This window comes from Malania oleifera, chromosome 10, assembly GCF_029873635.1.
Source record: "Malania oleifera isolate guangnan ecotype guangnan chromosome 10, ASM2987363v1, whole genome shotgun sequence".
Lineage (NCBI taxonomy): Eukaryota > Viridiplantae > Streptophyta > Magnoliopsida > Santalales > Ximeniaceae > Malania > Malania oleifera.
The window spans coordinates 1,257,822-1,283,515 of NC_080426.1; the positions used below are offsets into that span (position 1 = coordinate 1,257,822).

The window sequence follows — 25,694 nt, forward strand, 5'->3', positions numbered from 1 at the left end:
TCCTTTGTCTCAGACCTTTCTCGAACCTTTGCGCTTTTTTTAGTTCGTACTAGACCATGTAGGGGGCAAAGCGAGACAACTCCACAAACTTGGCCGCTTACTGTTGTATAGTCAAGTGTCCATGAGTCGGATTCATGACCTCCTCCGCCTTTGCATCCTTGGTGGAAGCGGGGAAGTATCTGTTGAAGAAGATTTCTTTAAAACGGCCCCAGGTCAACGTTACAGGTCCTGGCCTCTGTTCCTTGACCAGCTTTATGGCTCACCACCATTGCTTAGCCTCTCTGACTAACTTAAAAGTGACGTATTGTACCCTCTGTTCCTCTATGCAGCGTAGGACAATCAATATCTCTTCCATCTCCTGCACCCAGTCCTCTGCAACGATCGGGTTAGCTCCTCCCGCAAACGTCGGGCGATTCATCCGGTTAAACTGCTCGATAGAGCAGCCCTAGTCTGCGAGTGGCCCATCTTGACCTCTGGAGTCCTGCCTCATCTCTGCCCTAACCTCTCGGGCTAAACCCCGTAGCAATGTGGAGGTATTGATGTCATCCTCGCTAGAAGCCCTCAAGTCATTATCCCCTCCGTCGTCCACGTTCTTATCTCGATGATCCATCCTGAAAAATAGGACTATAAACACTTTTCTTAGAACCCTACTGCCGGAGCACGGCTCGTACCATCAATTCACTAAAATCATAAAATTCACTACACTCTCATACTAAAATACTTAGACTTTCTTCACATAATAAACTAATAACCCTCAAAATTCCCAATCTCAAGTTTCAATCTTATTGCTCAGAAACAAAACCTTTGATGGTATGCTATAATTTTCCTGAAAAATCACAGAAAACTATCATGAAATTCTTGCCTTCAGGTTGTAAGACAAAACCCAATACCCCTTTCCTATAATTTCCTTAACTCATTCCTATACTCTGGTAGCATATTCTACTATAGTCTGCAAAACCTATCAACCTAAACTCTGATACCACACTTGTAACGCCCCAAAAACACATACATAAAATACATAAAATCCCATATCATATTCACATCATTCATAAACACATGCCCTTAAAACTCATTTGTAAAATTATTAAGGACCTAGTGAGGTCCAAAATATCACTGTCCATAATTTAATTATTAAACAATGGAAGCAAAGCATTTTTCTACAACCATAACTACCAGAGAGCTAACCCAACCTTGGCATCAACAAGTCCCAAAATAAATATGTGTCCACCCTAGAATGTACAAAAACATCTAACATAAACAAAATAGTATCCTGTCCACACTCACCCTTGGGGAGATCGTCTAAGTCCCGCCCTGGAGCTCTTAGGCTTGACTCCCTAAAGGCCCTGAAAAGTTGATATCTCGATGCGGTGAGACACCTCTTAGTAAGACGGAATACATTATTATCAGTGTGTGCCAAATGAGTTTTATTGTATAATCATTTATATACATTTCTTATATTGTCCCTAAATAAATATGTCATCGGTATAAATAATATGATGCAGTTCAGATAAATCTACTACCGTAGGTTTTATGACATATCTCAGATAATATAAAACAGTTCATAATAAATCTACTAAGATAGGTTTTACAACATATCATAGATAATTTAATTCACACTTGTATAATACTTTTATATACACACAAATTTTCTATACTAAGCATACCTCCCCATCGGCATCAGTACAAACGCCACACAAGCCTTCTACCTTGATTTATATGCCACACAAGCCTTCTACTCCAATTTATATGTCACACAGGCCTTCTACTCTGATTTATATGCCACACAGGCCTTCTACTCTGATTTATACGCCACACAGGCCTTCTACTCCAATTTATATGCCACACATGCCTTCTACTCTGATTTATACGCTACACAGGCCTTCTAACTTCATATTTCCCTATTCGATGCAAAGTCTAACTTGCCATAAACGGAATTAAAATGTCATATTCACATATTCATATCAAACCTGTCATTTCATAAATAACGGAATTAAACCATCATATTCACATATCCATATCAAACCTGTCATTCTAGAATTAACGGAATTAAACTGTCATATTCACGTATCTATATTGAATCAGTCGTTTCATAATTTCACGGTAATCTCGATACATATATATACATATAAGTCAGCATAGCAACACATACTCGCAATATGATACTGTAACAGTTCAACAAATCCATTCTAAAAAAAAATCTATTATTAATTTATCTCATGCCACACATTTTACATTAAATCATAATTAAATAATATGACCAAAAAATGTACATTTTTCTAAAAAAATTGGTCCGTTCATCTCCAAAATTTTATTTAATTTAAAACATACAATTTTCAAAAAATGAAGACGCCCAACCTACTCGCCTGGTTTTTCCCAAATACGTTTAATATATAAAAATTACCATTTTTTACGTCTGAATCGTTCAAAAAAATCAGTACAACATATACATATCATATACTCAAGTTTAATCGGTTTAAAATCTAGAAAAATGCTGACATAATCTATTCCCCTTACCTTATCCTAGTAGTGGTGTCTACGACGCGCAAACCACGAAATCTCCCCGATTAAAACGTTGGTGGCCAAAATTGTAACCCAGTGATATTTTCCGTTCTTCAATCGACGCAAGTTTCGCCGAGAAAATTGAGGAAAAAGAGAGAGAGAGAGATGGATGGAGGAGAGAGTGGCAAGAAAAATGGGGGGGTGGGGGCTCTCTGGATTCAAGTTAACTTTCCTGATTCTTCAAGAAAGTTAACCTTATATATATTATATTATATTATATCTGTCACGACCTACTCATTTTCCACATATTTTTTTTTAATAATAATAAAATCAACATCATACATTCCAGCTCAGCAGGTCACAATCCACTTGGACCTTTGGGTACCAGGGATACATCATAACACAAAATGGAAGCCTACATAGCATGAAACATACAATCATAAACATCTCATACCATATATCACAATAACTAAAGTTACTACAATCATTGTATCTCAGTATATATATATCCCAAAAATCACATCTAGGGACATTTCCCATAAAATCTCACTGACCCTACAAAAACTTACCCTTTAAAGAGGGCAAATAGACAACTCTAGATCAGCGGGGCTTTTCCTGCTCTCCTATTTGGGGCTCCTGAAAAGTTTGTAAAATTTAGGGGTGAGACACCTCTCAGTAAGAGAAATAAACTAATACCAGTGTATGACAGCATGAGTATATCGTGTTATACATATAACATACATAACATATCTAGTAACTGTTTGTCAAATCTGGGAAAACATATATATATATCAAAACATGACAAAACATATTACATTTTCATGAACATATCTCATCTCATATAGTAATAATAACATAAAACAATCTTGGCAGGTTAGCTAACTGTTGTCATGTATTAACCCCACATGACTGGGTTGCGTGGCCCGGAGGCGAGACCTGACAATGGTTGGCCGACCACTGCCAAGTCAAAAGTCTAGTCTGTAAATCCGATGGGTCTGCCAGACCTGGTCCGTACATCAGGGGCAATCACAACACACTTCTTTAAAAACCACATCGACCATTCAATCTCACACCACTCCGCACAACGGCGTTAATACAAATATCATGATCACGAAGACCATGGACACATAGCAACGGTACCATGCAAGTGCTAGCCTAGACCAAGTCAACCAGGTTCTGATATCATATAACATATTTTAAAATGGTGATACATGGATATCTCATATCATTAATTTTCACATCAATCATATCATTTTGCATATATATATGTGTGTCATAAAAATCATCGGCTCATACGCCGGTATTACACATTTTATCAAAACTCGGCCTGTACGCCGGCAACATATAGCACAGCCCGTACGCTGGCAAATCACATTATAGCACGGCCCGTACGCCGACAAACATATCATAGCACAGCCTGTACGCTGGCAAATCACATCCACATAGCACGGCCCGTACGCCGGCAAATCACAATCACATAGCACGGCCCGTACGCCAGCAAATCACAGTCATATAGCACGGCCCGTACACCGGCAAAACATATAAAAACCTCGGCCCGTACGCCGGTTTTTTCATAAAAATCTGTATCATTCACATTCCCAGAAAACAGTATTTCATAACATTCCTACTCATGCCACAAAAACAGGTTTTTCACATATTCAATATACCATCATTTAACAGTATTTTTCCCAATATAAGTCATATATATATATATATATAATTATATTTATTTCCTGAAATCAAATGCTACATATATATATATATATATATATATATATATATATATATATATATATATGCATTCTTTCAAAAGAACTAACTTAGTTTATCCCCTTACCTGATTCCTGAAAAACCCCTAAGAAAATTGTCCTACACCCGTAGGGTTCCTAACTTAACACCCTGAAAATGAAAATTTTCAGTATTAAACTTCAATGTTTCTAAGCATATAACACTTTTCTCAACTATCGCAAATCCAAATATTAAGTAAAAAGTCTTACCCTGGATTTGGGATAGTTTCCACCTTACTTTCACCAACGATCTGCTCCGGTAGATTTGGAGAGAACTTCTCCAGGAGCGTCATGGTGACTTCGGATTGTCGATCTGGCAAGATTTGGCCCGAAATCGACGAAAGAAAGAGAGAGGACCGAAGAGGAGAGATGATAAATTTCTTAATCTTGAAGTAAAATCCGGATTTTCCATATTTATAGAATAGGGGATTTCGTCGACGAGCCACATCATTCGTCGACGAATCCTTCATTAATTTCGTCGACGAAATTCAATCTTTCATTGACGAAATTTAGTCGGCTCAAACCTCTCTCGGTATTTCTTCGTCGACAAAATTCAGTATTCGTTGACGAATTTTCTAAAGCCTTCGTCGACAAATCCCCTGTGTTCGTCGACGAGGCCCTGATAATTTTCTCCTGATTTCTCCTTCCAAAATGTAATGTTGTCGACAAAGTCGACTATCTCCTTCTGTTTCTGATTTCCATTCCCCTTTCTTTCATTATTTAAATATCATTTTAAATTCGGATCATTACAATATTATTTAATTAATTATTATTCTTATTATTTTTTTGGATCACTACAAGTTGCCCATCATTAAACGATAAGGTAGATAAGTATTGAACAAATATGTCAACTATAATAAATTGAATCTTTAATATTATAAAATTGTCTCAATTTATAATTATGTTTTAAATGTTTTATAAACTTCTTTTGTTGTCAGGATTTATTACTTTGAATTTATACTTATAACCGTAGAGCTAATGCATGTTTGACTCGAAAAGGGTATAACTCAACTCAACAAATATGCTAAATAGGCCTTAAAATCTTTTATCTCTCTTATATCTTTATCTTTTTGTCTCACTTTCTTCTTTCCAAAGTCTCTTCCCTCTTTGTCTCTCGTTGCCTCTTCTAATTCAAGTTTTTTCACTTCCCTCTTCTCTCTTTCCTTCTACAGTTTTTACATATCTTACTGCCACAATCATTACACCTTTAATGAGAATTGACATAAGGACTCCATTTATAACTAATTCACAATATCTTACGTCAAAAAACAGGATTCGACTACAATAAACTATTAATATTTCAAAAAAAAAAATCACCTAGAAAGTATGTATAGTCTAATACCACTAGGCCTTACGCTATTAATACATGAGAGAAAGGATGACATCACCGCAGCCGCAGCCGCAGCCGCAGCCGCAGCCGCACTTGTATTCAAGCGTGGCTGATAAAGGACATCCACACATCCACGCTTCTCTTTGAGAGGTTAAACAAGTCGAAGCGAGAGCTCGAAATAAAAACTTGAAAACTTGCCGGTGATTACAGTTTCTATAATGTAATATCAAAGAAATAGCCCTGCTGATCCCTCCTTTTCATCTCTCGCATGGTGTTTCTTTCAAAATTCCTGAAGTTGGCCTTCCTTGCATCTTTAATTAACAAGGATCAAATCGTAATATTGTAAAATTATACCACTTCTTTTTAGTCCTAAAATGGAATCAAATTGAAAAATAAAAATCAAAGTATAAAAGAAACTAAGTAAAATCAAAATATAAAAAAAATTAAGTTAGGAATTTAATGTTGCTGTTAAAATGCAATTGCTACATTTAATTAGTTATATGCAATGGCTGCCAAAATTGAACTATCAATTCTTTTCCAACATGTCTTGGCCATCTTTTGGAAGTGCCCCTAATGTAAATTATTTAATTTTGCAAACTTTCAAGTAGATAGCTTCAATCCAACGTTAATTCTATTAGAAATTTTTGAATTCAACTTTTTTGGATTTTTAATAAGGATATGATATTTTATGTTTAAATGATTTTGTCTCCTTTTAGAAATTGTGATAATTATTAAAATAATAACAATAATATTATTATAGTTGTTGTCGTTATCATCATCATCATCATTATTCTGCTTTAAAAAAGAAAAAATGGCGAACAAAATTGCAATTCCAAACAATGAAAAAGTGGGGTGGTGTAACGACCTGAATTTTAAATAAAATTTAAATAATAAAGAAAGGGAAATTGAGAAAAAGAAACGGAAGGAAGCTACTAAGTTTCGTCGACGAACATAGGGTTTCGTCGACGAAAGCTTAAGAGAATTCGTCGACGAATACAGGGTTTCGTCGACGAGAAAATACCGAGAGGGGTTCTGAGGTAGCCTGAATTTCGTCGACGAATACAGGGCCTCGTTGACGAAATTTATGAAGGACTCGTCGACAAAGAACAGGCTCGTCGACGAAATCCTCTGTTTTATATATATGAAATCTGGATTTTAAAACTTCTTTAAGAAGTCAACTCTCTCTCTCTCTCTCTCTCCCCTTCGGTCCTCTCTCATTCTTTCGTCGATTTCGGGTCAGATCTTTGTCGGATCGACAATCCGAAGTCACCACGACGCTCCTGGCGGAGTTCTCTCCGAATCTGCTAGAGTGAATCATCGGTGAAAGGTAGGAGGGAATCATCCCAAATCTATGGTAAGGTTTTATACTCAATTTTTGGATTTGGGACAGTTGAGAGAAGTGTTGTACACGTTAAAGTATTAAAGTTTAATACTGGAAGTTTTTGTTTCTAGGAGTGTAGATGAGGAACGTTGGGAATCATCCCTAAGTTGAGATAAGGTTTTTAAGCCTATTTTGACTTAATGATAGTAATAGAAAATGTTGTACGTACGAAAATACTGAACTTTAGTTCTGGTGAATTTCATTTTCAGGGTATTGAGTCAGAAACCCTGCGAGTACAGGGAAGAGTTTCTTAGGGGCTGTTCAGGAATCAGGTAAGGAGATAAACTAAACTAGTATTGTTTTGGAAAATGCTTATATACATATAGTTATCATTTGATTTATGGAAAATGTATATGTTTATACATATATATATATATATGTTTTATATTTGTAAAATACTGTGAAAATGATCGTATGTTGAATATGTGGAAAATCTACTGTGTGGCATGAGTAAAAATGTTATGAAATGCCGTTTTCTGATAATATGGGTGATATGAATTTTATGATGGAAAACCAGCGTACGGGCTGAGATATTTTTATATATTTATGATTGCCGACGTACGGGCAGTGCTATGTGGATAAGATTTGCCGACGCACGGGCCGAGCTATGTGATTTGCCAGCGTACGGACTGTGCTATGTGTAGCTGGCGTACGAACCAGGTTATGATAAAATGTGTAATACCGGCGTACAGGCCGATGATTTTTATGAAATACGTATATATGTGAAATGATATGATTGATGTGAAAATAAATGATATGAGATATTTATGTATCACGATTTTAATATATGTATATGATATCAAAACCTGGTTGGCTTGGTTTAGGCTAACACTTGCACGATACCGTTACTATGTGTCCATGGTCTTCGTGATCATGATATCTGTGTTAACGCCGATGTACGGAGTGGTGTGAGATTGGATGGTCGATGTGGTTATTTTCAAGAAGTGTGTTGTTATCGCCCCTAGTGTACGGACCAGTCTGGATAGACCCATCGAACCTACAGACTAGACTATTGACTTGGCAGTGGGTGGTCAACCATTGTCAGGCCCCGCCTTCGGACCACACAACCCAGTCATATGGGGGTAATACATGACAACAGCCAACTAACCTATCAGGAATGTTTTATGTTATTATTATGATATGAGATGAGATATTATGTGATGAAATGCAGTATGTTCTGCCATGTTTTGATGTATACATGTTTTCCCAAATTTGTTAAACAGTACTGAATATATTGTATACAGTATATGTAGAATACTGAATACTCATGTTGTCACACACTAGTATTAGTTTATTTCCCTTACTGAGAGATATTTCACCCCTAAATCTTATACATTTTTCAGGAGCCCCTGATAGGAGAGCAAGAAAAGCCCTGCTGATCTAGAGCAGTGTTTGCCCTCTTTGGAAGGGTGAGTCTTGGTAGGGACGGTAGATTTTTGTGGGAATTGTCACTAAATTTATTTTTGGGATGTATATACTGAGAGATAGTGTTTGTAGTACTCTGGTATGTGTTATGCACATTATGATGAGATGTATATGATTTTATACTTTCTGCTGCATAGGCTTCTGCTGTATGTTTTGTTATATCCCTAGTACTCACGGGTCCAGGTGGATGGTGACCTGTTAAGTTGGATTGTGAGATAAAAAATAAAAAAAAATAATATGTGAAAATGAGCAGGTCTTGACAGGTGGAATCAACACTGTTGAACAGGTGAATTAGCATTGTGCGGTTAAAATGTGATTAAGGTAAATCAAACATGGATTCCATCTCCATCCATTCCCTGTCAAAGGAGGAATCATATTGCGTCTATTACAAAAAGCAATGGGGAGCAAACTACATCCTTACAACAAGTAGCAGATGAATTTGTTACTTATTATAAGGGCATGTTCGGGTCATTTAAGACTTGTGTTGAAGTGGATCCTAATATTGTAGCCAATGGATAGTTCCTCAGGGATGAACTAGCAAGGGAGATGATTAGAGACATATCGGATGAGGAAGTCAAAGAGGCAGTTTTCAGTATTGGTGAGGAGAAGTCTCCAGGCCCTAATGGGTACACATCGTGTTTCTTCAAGAGAGCCTGGGGAACTATTAGAGGGGAGTTCACTAGGGGAATCGGAGAATTCTTTGTGCATGGAAGGCTATTAAGACAGATCAATCATTCGTCTATTGTTGTAATAACAAAATCAAACCATGCTTCAATTGTACAGGACTTTAGACCCATCTCCTATTATAATGTTGTTTATAAGGTCATCTCTAAAATTATTGTCAATAGGATAAAGTCGTGCCTTGACTCACTAGTAGATACTGCTTAATCAGCTTTCACTAGATAGAGGAGCATGATAAATAATATTTAATAGGATGAGACGACGCTCAATAAGACGAAATATGTTATTGCTAGTGTGTGGTAAATGAGTTACAATACTATGAAAATCTGATTCTATATAATCATGCATAACAGAATCTGTAAATACGGTACAAGATAATATTAACCACCCCCTTTACCTATATCGCTTACATACTCGTATTACTAGGTTTCTATTCATATTACTTCTATTATACATAAGTATACTCCCTGTTTCTGTATAACTGTAGATACATAATAACAACTGAAAGCTTCCCTGGATGGATAACTGTATATCATGATTTAACCCCTCATGACAGGGTTATGCGACCCATATGCGGGATCTATCACTAGTTGGCCTACCAAGATAAACCACTATACTCCGTCAGTCAGATCGACCCTCCTCAACTCATATCTGATGGGGAGTTTGCCCACAATATAGACACGATCGACTTATCTACCAAATATTATCTGAATATGTGGTTGCACTTTGAATTGTATATAGGTACGGTACCGTGCTCTGTAAACTGTATCTGTAATAGTTCATCAGGGTCTGATACTATATAATACGTTTCTATATACAACTATTTATTTTACCATAATTATGTAATTACGATATTAACCATGACGCTGTAATAAACTGTAACTATATTAACTGTATTTCTGAGATTACTGTAAACTTGTATGTCATGATACTGTTAAACTGTATAATCATGGTATACTGTAAAGCATTGTCCCTGTCAGTATATTATGTAAAACATAATCCTGAAAATAGCATAAAACATGTTTCTATATAAATACTATAAACAATGATTCTGTATTGTATCCATATTCTCACGTCACACGATAATTTAAAACATCTTAAACATAACTGATAAACTGTATAAATTCTTGATCTGAATAATAACTTGGTAAAAACATATAATTTATACTGAAATCATACTAAAGTTGTCTAGCATAACATATTTCCCTCACCTGATTCCTACTACAATCCCCTACTGTACGGGCCTTACACCCGCAGGGTTCCCCACTCAACACCCTAAAAACAATATCCCCCAGAATAAAATATCAGTATTTCATTGCATACTACATTTCCTATAATTGTGGGAAAGGTAAAAACTGGATAAAATACATTATCCTAATATTGGGATGAATTCCAAACCAACTTCTCCAACGATCAGTTCCGGCAGACTTGTAGAAAACTTTACCAAGAGCGTTGTGGTAGCCTCAGATCTTCAATCCGACGAAAAATGGAATCGGGTTTGAAGAAAGAAGGGGAGGGAAACGTAAAGAGAGAAAAAAGGTTTCTGCGCTGAAAATTTTGTTAAAAATTCGAGTTTCGGCTATTTATAGAGCTGGATTCGTCGACAAGACACGTCACCTCATCGATGAGTCTTATAGAAAGTTCGTCGACGAACCTGCACCCTCGTCAACGAATTTTAGACTTTCAAAAATCCTCTCTCGGTATCTTCTCATTGACGAGACAGGTCTTCGTCGACGAGATCCTGAAAAACCCTCATCGATGAAACCCCTGTGTTCGTCATTGAGGCCTAGAAGAATTTCTTGAGTTATTACAACCTTGGTATTTCCTTGGCATCTAGAAGACTTATTTCAGTTCACTATGCTCCCCTGGTAAACAAGATTGTTGGACTGTTTAGTGCTTGGCCAAGGCATACTGTAGAGATCCGATAAATAGTAATTAATGAAATAATAAAGAAAAGAGGAAATTTGGTTTGACATAGGCCAAACCGTCGATAGTTTTAAAAACTGTTGACGGTTTTGAGTTACCGTGGCCAGGTAACTCTCTCTCTCTTTGACAAAGGCCAAACCATTGATAGTTTTAAAAACCATTGACGGTTTTGAGTTACTGTGGCTAGGTTTCTCTTTCTCTCTCTCTCTAAATGAAATAATAAAGAAAAGAAGAAATTTGGTTTGACACAGGCCAAACCATTGATAGTTTTGGCGGAGCTTAAAAAACCGTTGACGGTTTTGAGTTATTGCGACCAAGTAAGAGTAAAATGGTGAAAGTGGGTTTGGTTAAAAACCAAACCGTCTCTCTCTCTCTCTCTCTCTCTCTCTCTCTCTCTCTCTCTCTCTCTCTCTGATGTTTACGGACCAATTTCGCTGTTTAGCCTTTCCAAGCACCACTCCAAAAAGGCTAACAGGCTTTGCATAGGAGGAATTTCCTTTTAGGTACCTTGGTATTCCCTTGGCATCTAGAAGACTTATTTCAGTTCACTATGCTCCCCTGGTAAACAAGATTGTTGGACTGTTTAGTGCTTGGCCAAGGCATACTATAAAGATCCGATAAATAGTAATTAATGAAATAATAAAGAAAAGAGGAAATTTGATTTGACACTGGCCAAACCGTTGATAGTTTTGGTGGAGCTCAAAAAACCATTGATGGTTTTGAGTTACCACGGCCAGGTAAGGGTAAAATAGTGAAAATGGATTTGGTTAAAAACCAAACTGTCGACAATTTCAACTCTCTCTCTCTCTCTCTCTCTGATCGGTTTTGCTGTTTAGCCTGGAAATCCAAAACTAGGATAAGGAAGATGTTTTTCAAGTTTACTCTCTCTCTCTCTGATTTTTCTGGACCAGTTTCGTAGTTTAGGCTTTCCAGGCACCACTCCAAAACTAGGGTAAGGAAGATGGTTTTCAAGTTTAATTAGTTATTGGAAGAGTATGGACTTAAGAGTATTAAAATGGTAAATATTCTGGGATTGAGCTGATTGAGTTAGGGTATATGAATACAGGGTTTGTGCGAGCATCGCAGACACAATTTTGGGATCCCTGCAGACACATTTCCAGGAAACAGGTAAAGGGAATAGATTATATCAGGCGTTTTTTTAGAAATTTTACTGATTAAATTATAATATGTGATTTCTGAGTTATATATCTATATATGTTTTCCTGAGTATACAGATTTGTGAGAATGAGAACTTTGGAAATGATATATGTATGTTTGAAAAATTGGGTTATCGAGTTTGAGTAAAATCCTAAAAATGGTTATACCAATATTTTCAGCAGAATATTATTATAGTATAAGTTATCACTCAATCTGTGTGGCATAACTTTGAAAGTCATGTATAATTAGATTTGTCAATTTCTATGGTAAAAATATATAAACAGAGGTAAGATTTTATGCAGTATTACAGCGTTTTATATAGAACCACAGTACATATTTTATACAGTATTACAATGTTCTATATAAAACTACAGTACATATTTTATATAGTATTACAACATTTTATATAGAACTATAGTACATATTTTATACAGAGTTACATCGTTCTATATAAAACTATAATACAAATTTTATACAATATTACAACGTTCTATATAGAACTACAGTACAGATTTTATACAGTATTACAACGTTCTATATAGAACTACAATACAAATTTTATACAGTATTACAACATTCTATATAGAACTACAATACAAATTTTATACAGTATTACAACGTTCTATATGGAACTACAGTACAAATTTTATACAAAGTTACAACATTCTATATAGAACTACAGTACAGATTTTATACAGTATTACAACGTTCTATATAGAACTATAGTACAAATTTTATACAGAGTTACTATAAAGATCCGAAGAAATTATAATAATTAAATAATAGGAGGAGGAGGGAAAGAAACTGAATATGGAATTCAAATAGGGTCTCGTCGACGAACACGCTTGAGGGGATCGTAGATGGGGACACATGTCTCGTCGACGAGAAGTTATCGAGAGGCTATTTTCAGTTTTGAATTTCGTCGACGAGGAATAAGCATTCGTCGACGAACTCCCTTCGCTGCCTTGTCGACAAGTGCAGGTGTATAAATAGCTTAAACTCTATTTTTCTACAAAAATTATGTGAAGAATCACTCACTCTCTCTCTCTCTCTCTCTCTCTCTCTCTCTCTCTCTCTCTCTCTCTCTCTCTCTCTCCTGTTCGTCCCCTCTCCCTTCTCTCTAAGATTTTGAGTCTATTTCTCATTGGATCGATGATCCAAAGCCACCACGCTACTCCTAGGGAAATTCTCTCCAAGTCTGCTAGAGTAGATCGTTGGAGGGGTTAACTTGGACTCCATCACAAATTTAGGGTAAGACTTTTTATTTAATATTTGGTTTTCCTACAATTGTAAAAAATGTAGTATACGAAGAAATACTGAAATTTTGTTCGAGGCAATGTTATTTTCAGCGTGTTGAATAGGGAACCTTGCGGATATAGGACAAGTCATTTTAAGGGCTTTTTAGAAGTCAGGTAAGGGGATAAACTAAGTCAGGATTCTATGAAAATGTATTTATTAGTTTACAGCATTTAATTTTAGAAAAATACGTATATTGCAGAATTATGTTGCAAATAATGTTGTTGATCAGATATGGATTTTATGTATGATATTAGAAATAAGATTGTTATCTCTTTTGTGTGGTATGAGTAATATTTACCATAGAAATTATGATGACAAAATATTATGTTTATAAAATAAGTATATTATTACTATTTTCATGAAAATGTTAAAATGAGACAAGGATCTTAAAACTAAGAAATTTATATGATATGTCGGCGTAAGGGTCGAGGATTTTATGTGAAATACCGGCGTAAGAGCCGAGATTTTATGTGACATACCGGTGTAAGGGCCGAGGTTTTATGTGAAATATCGGCGTAAGGACAGAAGGTTTTATGATATGCAATACAGGCGTAAGGACCGTGATTTACAAAACATAAATGCCGACGCAAGGATCGTAAATTTTATATGATATATTATGTAAAGTTGTATGAAGATATTAACATGACATATATTACTATGAAATATCTATGTATCATTATTTGAAAATATGTTATATGTTATCAGAACCTGGTTGGCATGGTTTAAGCTTTCACGAAGCACGGTACCGTAACTATATGATCACAATCATGTTTATGTTAGTGCTACTGCTTGCCCTACGGGGCAGTGGGAGATCGGAAGTCGATGTGATTTATTGTAGCACATGCGTCCCTCTAATGTCCGGACCAGAAGGGACAGACCCATCGTATTTACAGACTTATGTTGATCTAGCGTGGTCAGCCAGCCATTGCTAGGTCCTACCTTCGGGTCACACAACCCAGTCATGTGGGGGTAAGACATGACACCAGTCAGCTATCCACCTATGATGTTTTCTATGTACAGTTATATGAGATGAATTACATGTATAGAAATTCAGTATGTTATATCATGTTATGATAAAATATGTTTTTCTAGATATGTTATAGATAGTTTCATCAAGTATGATTTTCGTACTGTTATATGCATAACACGAAAATACTCATGTTGTCACACACTGACATTAGTTTATTTCCCTTACTAAGAGGTGTCTCACCCCAGATATATATATAAACATTTCAAGAACTCCAGATAGAAAAGCGGATAGAGCTTTGCAGCGTTAGGATCCAGTTGATCTACCCTATTTGAAGGGTAGGGTCACACATATTTTTGGGTGGCGACCCTGGGACTCTTTTTGGTTATTTTGGGTTGTATGTATTCATATGATGGATGTAGTAAACTTTGGTATTGTGTTGGATGGATAGTTTGATATGTATATGATGTTACGTATCCTGTTGTTTAGGTATCTGTGTTGTATTTCAGGTTTATCCTTGGTACCTAAGGGTCTAGGTTAATTATGATTTACCAGGATTATTATATGGGATATTATTATAGGAAAAAAAAAAGATTTGGTAAAATAAGCAGGTCGTTATAGTTTGATATCAGAGTCTAGGTTGCTAGGTTCTGTAAACTTTAGAGTGCAGCGGAAACGATATTAGAGTATAGGAAAATGATTTAAAGATTTGTTCTACAGTCTAGAGGCAGGACTTCCGTGGTGGTTTCTGTGTTTTTCCTAAGGTGACGATTTCAGGAAAATCATAGTAAACTATTGTCGGGTTGTGTTCCTAGAATGTAGGGTTGGATCTAGAAATAAGATGAGAATGTCAAGTTAGGGAACTATGTTAGGCATGTGAATTATAAGGACATGGTCTCTAAATCATGTTTATTGTTTCTCATGATGGACCCGGGAGGAGATAATGCTCATGCGAGTGGTAGTGATGGAGCAAGCCCCTCGACTACAGGCGGGGCCGATTCTAATGCGGTATTACGCAGTATGACTCAGTAGGTTATGACTGAGATTGCTACGAGCTCCAGAGGGCAAGGAGGTCCGTTTGCAGGTCATGGGTACACGATAGAGAAATTTACCAAGATGAATCCTCTGACATTTTTAGGAGGAGCTGATCATGCAGCCGCCGAGAATTAGATGTAGGAGATCGAGAAAGTTTTGGCGGTATTGCAGTGTACAGAGCAGCAAAGGGTCCTCTTCACCACCTATAAACTGATAGGGGAAGCTGAGAGGTGGTGGACTGTGGTGAGATTTCTAGAGCAGTAGAGGACGATGCCGATAGCTATGACATGGGACTAATTTAGAAAATTATTCTTTGACAAATACTTTCTAGCCACTGTTAGAGAAGTTAAGGTGGAAGAGTTCCTAAATCTGAAGCAGTGACAGCAGTTGGTCCAGCAGTATACGGCGAGATTTATAAAGCTATCTTGCTTCGTTCCTTATATTATTCCTGATGAAGTAAAGAAGGCGAGACAGTTTGAAAGAGGTTTGAAGCGAGACATATACAAGTAGGTGGTAGTGTTGAAGGTACATGACTTTGCTGAGTTAGTCAATAGAGCAGCTTTGGCCGAGGATAGTGAGTGTATGGATGCAGAAGAGCAGGGACAAAAGAAGAGATCTGCGCCTTCAGGCTTTCAACATGGATTTAGGTAGGAACAATGTAGAGGAAATTATGGCAAAGGACAGAGGCAGGAGGTTGGAGGTCGTGAGGTTCAGGCGGTGCAAGATTTTCCTATTTATCAGACTTGTGGGAAAAGACATTGGGGAGAGTGTCGAGTAGGGAGAGCTATCTGCTATCGCTGCGATAGACAGGGACAGCTAGTGCGAGACTACCTTACACCACCAAATACCGCTTCTGCTCCCAGACCATACCGGGGAGGCTATTAGGCGCCCTATAGTCGCAAGTAGAGGAATGTAGTTCCAGCGAGGATCTATGCTTTGATGCCTGGGAATGCTGAGACAGCCAGCGATGTGGTGACAGGTATGATTAACATATTTTCATTTAAAGTTATTATATTGTTTGATTCAGAAGCCACACATTCGTTCATGTCTATGGAGTGTATTAGATTATGTGGGCTAGAAACACAGTTATTAGACACCGAACTGTTAGTTACTACACCAATGGGGATTTTTAGTAAACTGTAGCAGAGTGCTCTAAGGCTGTCTAGTTGAAATTCAGGGAAAAGTCTTGCCAGCTGATTTGATAGTATTAGACATACACAAGTTCGATGTAATTTTTGGTATGGATTGGTTGGCAACCAATTACACTAGCAGAGACTGTCATTTGAAAGAAGTAATATTCAGACCTCCGAGAAGACCAGAAATTAAGTTTATAGGGTCGCAAGTGCAATCCCTGCCTCAGTTAGTTTCAGCTATTCAGGAGAGGAGACTACTCCTGAGTGGTTGTCAGGGATTTGTGGCCTTTGTAAAAGAAATGTCAGTGAATGAATTGAAAGTCACTTGTACGCCAGTAGTAAAGGAGTTTAGAGATGTTTTTCCAAATAAGTTATCAGACTTGCCACCTGATCGTGAAGTAGATTTTCCTATTGATCTGCTTCCAAGTACAGCGCCGATTTCTAAAGCACCTTACCGAATGACGCTAATAGAATTAGCAGAATTAAAGAATCAATTGCAAGATTTACTTGATAAGAGTTTTGTATAGCCCAGTGTATCTCCGTGGGGAGCTCTAGTATTATTTGTGAAGAACAAAGATGGGTTCATGAGGATGTACATAAATTATAAGAAAATTAATAAGGTAACAATTAAGAATAAGTATCATTTACCCCGTATAGATGATTTATTTGGCCAGCTCCAAGGTACACGGGTGTATTCTAAGATTGATCTCAGATCAGGTTATCATCAAGTAAAGGTAAAGGCAGAAGATGTATCGAAGACGACCTTCAGAACCAGGTATGGGCATTATGAGTTTCTTGTTATGCCTTTTGGTTTGACAAATGCTCCTGCAATATTCATGGATTTGATGAATCGAAATTTTCGCCAATATTTAGACCAATTTGTTGCTATTTTTATTGATGATGTACTAGTCTATTCGATTAGCTATGAGGAGCATACAACGCATTTGAGGCAGGTCTTACAGATGCTCAGAGAAAAAAAGTTGTATACCAAATTTAGCAAATGTGAATTTTGGCTCAAGAAGGTTGTGTTTTTTGGGCATGTCATCTTAGGGAATGAAATTTCTATAGATCCTAGTAAAATTGATGCGGTAGTGAATTGGACTAAACCAAAAAAAGTCCAAGACATCAAAGTTTCTTGGGACTGGCTGGTTATTACCGACGTTTTGTTGAGGAATTTTCAACGTTATTAGGGCCTCTGATGCGACTGACTAAGAAGAACGTCAGGTTTGAATGGGACGACAACTGTGAGCAAAGTTTTCAAGAATTGAAACAAAGGTTTGTCACGACACCAGTATTGATCATCTCGTTAGGGGGTGAGGGTTATGTTATCTACAGTGATACGTCCTTGAAGGGATTTGGTTGTGTATTAATGCAGCATGGTATAGTGGTAGCGTATGCTTTCAGTTGAAAGAGTATAAAAAGAACTACCCTATATATGATCTTGAATTGGCTACAGTAATACATGCATTGAAGATTTGGAGGCATTACCTATATGGTGAGCGATGTGAAATCTTCTCCGACCATAAGAGTTTAAAGTACTTTTTCATTTAGAAGGAACTCAACATGAGGCAGAGAAGGTGGTTAGAGCTTATTAAAGATTTTGATTGTACTATCAATTACCACTTAGGAAAAGTAAACGTGGTAACTGATGCACTGAGTAGGAAGTCTGTGGGACTAGCATTGGCAGTTATGAAGATTCAGTATCCGATTATGATGGATCTAAAGAGACTTGGCATAGAGTTGGTCAAAAGTGATCCTTAGGCATGTATTGCTAGTTTAGTGGTACAACCTATTCTGCAGGAAATGATTAAAGTTGCTCGGAGGGAGGATTCAGAATTAGCAGAGGTAATGGTCAAAGTACAGAGTGGTCAGAGAGAGGAATTTTGTATTACAGATGACGAAACTTCATGGTTCCGTTTTAGATTATGTGTTCCTACTGACGCTGATATCAGAAAGACCATTTTAGAAAAAACTCACAGATCTTTGTACACAGTTCATCCTGGTAGCTCGAAAATGTATAGGAATCTAGGAGAGTCTTATTGGTGGAGTGGTATGAAAAAGGAAATTGCCGAGTATGTAGCATAGTGTTTGATGTGCCAGCGGGTAAAAGCTGAGCATCAAAGGCCAACGGGCCAGTTACAGCCACTTTTTATCTTAGAGTGAAAATAGGATTACATATTTATGAATTTTGTTTTAGGGTTGCCGCTAGCATTGTATGATTAGAATGCAATCTGGGTGATTATAGATCGTTTGACTAAGACCGCCCATTTCCTTTCCATCAAGATCAGCTACTCCATTAACAGACTAGCAGACATTTATATTCAGGAAATAGTCCATTCTCACGGTGTGCCTATGACTATAGTGTCAGATTGGGACCCGCGTTTCACATCACGATTTTGGAGAAGCTTGCAGGAAGTTCTAGGGTCTCAGTTATCTTTTAACACAACATTTCATCCTCAGTCGTACGGGTAGACTGAGATGACAATTCAGATATTAAAATATATGTTTCGAGCATGCGGCTAGACTTTGGGGGTAGTTGGACCCAATTTATGCCGCTGGTAGAATTTGCGTACAATAACAGTTATTAGGCCAGCATTGACATGACACCGTTTGAGGCGCTTTATGGTAGGAGATGTCATTCTCCTTTATATTGGGATAAGATGGGTGAGCGGTAAGTTAGGGAGCTAGAGTTAGAGCTAGTGCAACAAACATATGATAAAGTCCGACTCATCATGGATGGAATCAGTGCAGCTCAAAACTAACAGAAGAGTTATGTCAATACCCGTCGTAAAAAATTAGAGTTTGATATCGGCGCTCATATATTTTTGAAAATAATTCCGTTAAAAGGGGTCATGAGATTTGGAAAAAAAGGTAAACTTAGTCCTAGGTTCATTGGCCGGTTCGAGATTCTAGAGAAAGTGAGACCGGTTGCCTACAGGTTAGCTTTACCACCTGTGTTGTCCAAGATACGACATATTTCATGTCTCCATGCTGAGAAAATACGTCCTGGACCCTTCTCACATAATCAGTTATGGTGAATTAGAGTTCACTGATTCACTAGTTTATGAGGAGGTACCAGTATAGATTCTAGACAGGAAAGAACAAGAATTATGTAATAAAAAGATTTCTCTGGTAAAAGTCCTGTGGAGGATTAAGCAATATAAGAAGTTTCTTAAGAACACGAGGAACAGATAAGACAGAAATACCCGCAATTGTTCCATAAAGTTCAGTTATGATCAGGAAGGTGTAAATGGTTGTGAGATATTTCTTTTGCAGGTTAGTATATGTAATAGTTTAGTTAGTAAGTATATTTTGGTTTTGGGAAAATTTTATTGTATATATGTAATTTCATAACTGTGAATGTAACCACAATATTCCTCCGTCATAAGTGAGAGTAAGTAACAAAATAAATACACTATTTGTTTTTAGGAGACAATAAGTCATATGGATAGTAAATTTCAAGGATGAAGTTTTATAAGAAGGGGAAAATGTAGAGACCCGAAAAAATTATAATAATTAAATAATAGGAGGAAGAGAAAAAAAAAACTAAATTTGGAATTCAAACAAGGTCTCGTTGACGAACACAACACGTTCGTCGATGAACACGCTTGAGGGGATTGTCGACGGGAACACGTGTCTTGTCGACGAGAAGTTACCAAGAAACTATTTTCAGTTTTGAATTTCAACGACAAGGAATAAACGTTCATCGACAAACTCTTTTTGTTGCCTCGTCGACGAAGTGACGTGACTCATCGACGAGTGCAGGTATAAATAGTTTAAACTCGATTTTTCTGCATAAATTATGTGAAGAATCATTCTCTGTCAACAGTTTGTGACAATTTGTATATGATTGATCTTGATGCAATTTCCTTGGATACTCAGTTTCGATGTACTTGTGGTCTTGCCTTGGATATGCCCAAGTTTTTTGTAATTTGATTTTTGATTATTGCTTTGTAATTGTCGTGAGGGCTTGGCTTCCCCTTTATCTGGGTATGTCCAGCTTATAAGGTACATATCTATTTGATCTATACAATTTACCTGTTACTAATAAAAAAAAACAAAAAATAATAATAATAATAAAAAACAAGAACTAAGAAGATTTCCGCTCAACCCGACACAGGGCGAGTAATCCTAGTCCACATCCATACACTTGCACCCACCAAAACTATCACCATTGCCGCATCATCACCACAAGTTATGATTTATGCATGCATGTATTTACATGTCAAATAGATGTCCACCCCTCTATCCAACTTAAATTAACGAACCAAATTGCTGAATTCCTTCCTACTCCCTGAGGGTAGGGCCGTAGGACTAGCCCATAGGAAGTGCTCATTGTTTGGCTGCAGACTGCAGTGACCAATGGTCCCCAAGCATCATGCCCCTTCTCCACAAGTTTAAGTAAAAGCCCGCCAGCCACCAGCATGTGAGAAATGGTCCACCCCTACCCCCAACCCCAACCCCCAAGCACCATAGGTCACGTCGTTTCCCTCGTAGACTACATCCGGATCCACAAATATGTGGCCTACATCATATTATTATTACTATCATTATTATTATTAGTGCGGGGAATAACAAGTACACGCATATTACTTGATTTCTCACAATAGCTACAAACTTGGCTCATTGGTTGCGGAGGCTAGGCAGCTTTCACACAAATCTTTGAATTGTTTTGGTGGGTATGATCGGTGTAACGCTAATGAATCTAGCCCTGTTGGAGAGGAATTCATCCAAACAAAACAGGAGGAAAAAATAAAAAAAATAACGCATACTGATGAAATATTGTTTTAAAGAGCACCTGATACAATGACAATCAGTTCCAAACATAAATATCCAAATCTCAAAACAATGTCACATGCATTATTACTGTCACAAGCACGAATACACTGATGAACATATGATTAAACATAAGACGCATCAAAAGAAGCAAAAGAAATCTTACATGGCGAGCAGATTCAGTAAGAATGCAGCTACTGCGGTTCCAGCTGCTGCTCACCTTGCCAAGCCCAAACAATGTCCTTGAGAGCTGGTCTTATATCCTGCTTCAGCATCCTCTGAAACTCCAACGTATCTCCATTGGACTTCTTCACTTCCACCAAATGAAAAGATGGAGTGAACTCAAATATTTCTGTGTCAATGGCCAGTGCGCCCTTTCTACCTTCCTTTGATCCCTCCAATCTTACCAAACCTCCACCCTTCTTCTTGATTTTTAGTTTCAGATGTCTAGCAAGGTCCTCCAGTTTAGATATGATAGATGAGGCAGGCTTCCGGGAAGTAAATTTTACTTCTTTCTTCTGCTCATTTTCTGTAAACAGACCAGACAAATCAAACCCCGTCGAAAGAGAGATGATATCAAAAGCATTCAAATTAGTAGGTTTGGACGAGCCTTGCTTTGCCTCAGCAGCACTAACAATATCACTCTCACAAGCACCTTGAATCACATCAGCATCCAGTGAAGCTAATTCTTTAACTCCTGTCTCAGGATTTACAACTTCGGAGTTGAGCCCTCTTCTGAACCATCGATGTTCCATCATTTTCGCAATGGAAATCCTAGTATTTGGGTTTGGATCAAGCATTTTTGACAGAAGCCTGCGCACTTCCGATGGAAACCAATTAGGGCATTTATACTCTGCCTTGGATATCTTCCTATACATCTCCATAAGATTTGAATCATGGAATGGAAGACAACCAGCCAGCAGAACAAACAAGATCACACCACAAGACCATATGTCAGATTTGGCCCCATCATAGCCTTTTCTACCTATTACTTCAGGTGCTACATACGCAGGGGTACCACAACTTGTGTGAAGTAATCCATCTTGATGCTTACATTCAGCCAGTGCACTCAACCCAAAATCTGAAACCTTTAGAATTCCATTCTCATCAAGAAGTAGGTTTTCTGGTTTCAAATCCCGGTGATAAACACCCCTGCTGTGGCAAAAATCAACTGCACTGATCAACTGTTGAAAATATGTTCGTGCAATATTTTCCTTGAGCCTCCCTTTAGCCACCTTGTTAAAGAGCTCGCCACCTTTAGCATATTCCAGAACAAAGAAAATTTTGGTTTTGCTGGCCATTACCTCATCAAGCTGCAAAACATTAGGATGCTTTACTAGTTTCATAACAGAAATCTCCCGCTTTGTTTGATCCATCAACCCTACCTTCAAAATCTTCTCTTTATCAATTACCTTTATGGCCACACTCTGGCCAGTTTTAATTTCCCTTGCATGGTAGACCTTAGCAAAATTTCCTTGGCCTAATAATTTCCCAAATTCATACCTTTGCATCAGCACATTCCCCTTCTTTTCCATTCCAAACTGTAACCCTAATACAATAATAAATAATGTATTCCTGCTAAAAGATGTAAGTTATTTGCTGGCAGGAGTATTTGAAGTTGAAGAAATCAACCGTCGTCACCGAGGCCGTGATTCAACACGGCAGAGATTCTAGTTGTAGGTTCATTGTGCATTTGGGCACAGAGATTGACTTCGTAATCTGTCATGCATCCAATCTCATCAAGTACAAACAATGGCAGCCCAAATGGAGTTACAAGCTCACAGGCTTTGAAGAAGCAATTCTCAGCGTTAAAGCACATCTTTCTGCATTCCCTGGTTCTTTCCTTCAATGATATATGAAGAAACGAGAAGCTCTTGCAGGTAAAACTGCCAAAACCTTTGAAGAGCAGAAAAAAGAAAAAATAAGAAGAAGGATTTAATTCGCAAGCAATACAAGGGAAAAATCTGGAGAGATAAATGAGAATCAATCATCGTGCTTAAAATGGGATATTTATATTTGAATCAAATACAGGGAAACAACAGATAATAAAACGCCAGCTGGATCGTATATCAGATCCAACAGACAAACATCCAGAGAATTAATTAAATCTCAGTCCTTCCAAATTGCATAACTATTTGCATTTCAAACCTTGTTCCTGAAACACAGCAACTTATTTCATAATATTTGAATCAGAATCAGACAATATGCCAGATCCAGTAAACTGGCGCTGGCCGGAGACCCGGGTTATCAAAAAAAAAAAAAAAGAATACCAGATCGAGTAAACTTTCTGAAACCCATTTAAACATGGCCCAAGTTGCACAACCACTGCATTTCAAGCTTTGTTTCAGAAATACAGCAACTCAAAAACCCTAAATTTCCGAAAGAGATGCACGAAACCAAAAAAACTTCATGGACACATAATTAGTGCTTGAAATCTTTTATTTTCTTCAAATAAAAAATCATTTGGAGAGACAAGAAAGAAGATAATTAGAGCTTGCAATGCATTTATTTTATTTATATGTATGTTTGTGATTTGACATATATCCAGAAAAATCTCGATTATTGAGTAGAAAAGCAAACAAATTGAAAAATAAAAGAACTTCAAATCTAATGTGGAAATAATCACATTCAAATGTTTTTTTTTTTTAAATGCTAGAATATATCAATTTAGCATATTCATACACACGCACACACATTCGAATTCCATTGAGTAACAGAGATCTGGAAAAAAAAAAAAAAAGGGAAAAAAAAAAAAACGAAATCGGAAGATAGAACCAAAAAGTAACATTCATCGTCACAAATAAGACCAGAACAACGATGAAATGGATGAATACCACACAGAATCGTAAGATCCATAAACTCTGAACAAACCAGACACAAATTCAAGGAATTAATGATGAAAGAATTAAAATTGAAGGAAAGAAAAAGCGATTACCAGGAAGAGAGGGTGCTCGAGGCGGTCGGGGCCGTTTGGAAGCGAGAGATAGAGAGAGGAGTGAGAGAAGAGACAGAAGGTCATTTTATAAAGGCGGCCACCGGCAGGTGCGGTAGAATGGTAAGGCTGGGCAGACTCAAATCTGGACTCATGTAATGCCGTATTTACCAAAAAAAAATTTCCCAAGTTGCTTTTCTAAATTACTAAAAAATATTTGACTATTTTTAAAAGTAAATTTTTAAAAAAAAAAAAATAGGACACAAACCTTGTTAGATTTAGTTGAATTGCTGTAATTTTACTATTATTATTGTTAGGAAATTTAATAAAATAAAAACAACAAAACATCAAAATTAAACACAAATAAAAATATAAATATAAATACAATTCACAAATAGACTGAGAAATGAATATCTCGCTCTCTTTAAGGAGATTCAAGTTCTCTGCGGTTTATTGACTTAACCCATGAATTGGTGTTCCAAAATTTCTTAAAACTTATCTCCCGCAGGGTACAACAGTTTGATTTGAATCATATGACCCTCTTTAATTCTATACAAATGAAGGAACCCAAAACGAAAAAAAAAAAAAACTTTTCTTTACTTGTCAAACTCTCAAAAAAGGGATGATATGATGAAAATGAAGATAAGAGATTGATATGATTGATGTGTTGTGCTAATGCTAAGGGTCTATTTATAGGCACGAAATAACTCTTCATTTTCCATGTACTTAATAAATAAGATATGTACATATTAAATAGATACAACCCTAGATTCAAGATATATTCATGTAATTAATTTTATGTATTTATAAGATATATAAATAAATGATCATAATCCAATCGAAAGTACATCTTTTTTTCCAAGATAATAATAAAATAATAATATTATAATATACAAAAAATATACTAATGTTAAAATACACCAATAATTGTTATATCATCTCCAATATTAAATGGGATCATTTTTTTTTTTATTTGGTGTTTTCTTTTAAAATTATATCGCATCCAATAAGTGAACTTAAAACCGAAAAAAAATTTCATGTTCATATTGAGCTAGACCCAATAAAAATTTTACAGTCAAATTGTAAGTCAAAAAATTTACTTTTTCTACACTTAAGTGTTTATGCTTGCTTAATTATGAAATTATATAATTTTTATTTTTAAAATTATAAAAAATTATAAAAATAATATTAAAAAATAAATATTTTTTTTTTCTTACTTCATATATATTTTTATTTTTTAAAAAATCGAATATGAGAATTTCAATATAATAGTAGCAAACCCAAACAGTAGAGACAAATTTTCTCTGGGAACTATTCAAATTCAAGTATATGATTTTGGTCCATAAGGACAACGTACCTGTCCTT

The 25,694-nt window shown here is 36.6% G+C and overlaps 1 protein-coding gene across 1 annotated transcript; it reads right to left on the reverse strand.

Moving 5' to 3' along the window:
- Nucleotides 1-2,921: 2,921 nt before the first annotated feature.
- Nucleotides 2,922-24,464, reverse strand: LOC131165527 (CBL-interacting protein kinase 18-like). Its single transcript, XM_058123426.1, has 3 exons — nucleotides 24,333-24,464; nucleotides 21,564-23,293; nucleotides 2,922-3,135 (listed from the first exon to the last, which is right to left on the reverse strand). Exon 2 carries the CDS (start codon nucleotides 22,930-22,932, stop codon nucleotides 21,592-21,594), a length of 1,341 nt encoding a protein of 446 aa, XP_057979409.1. The 5' UTR covers nucleotides 22,933-23,293; nucleotides 24,333-24,464; the 3' UTR covers nucleotides 2,922-3,135; nucleotides 21,564-21,591.
- Between the last annotated feature and the right edge of the window lie 1,230 nt (nucleotides 24,465-25,694).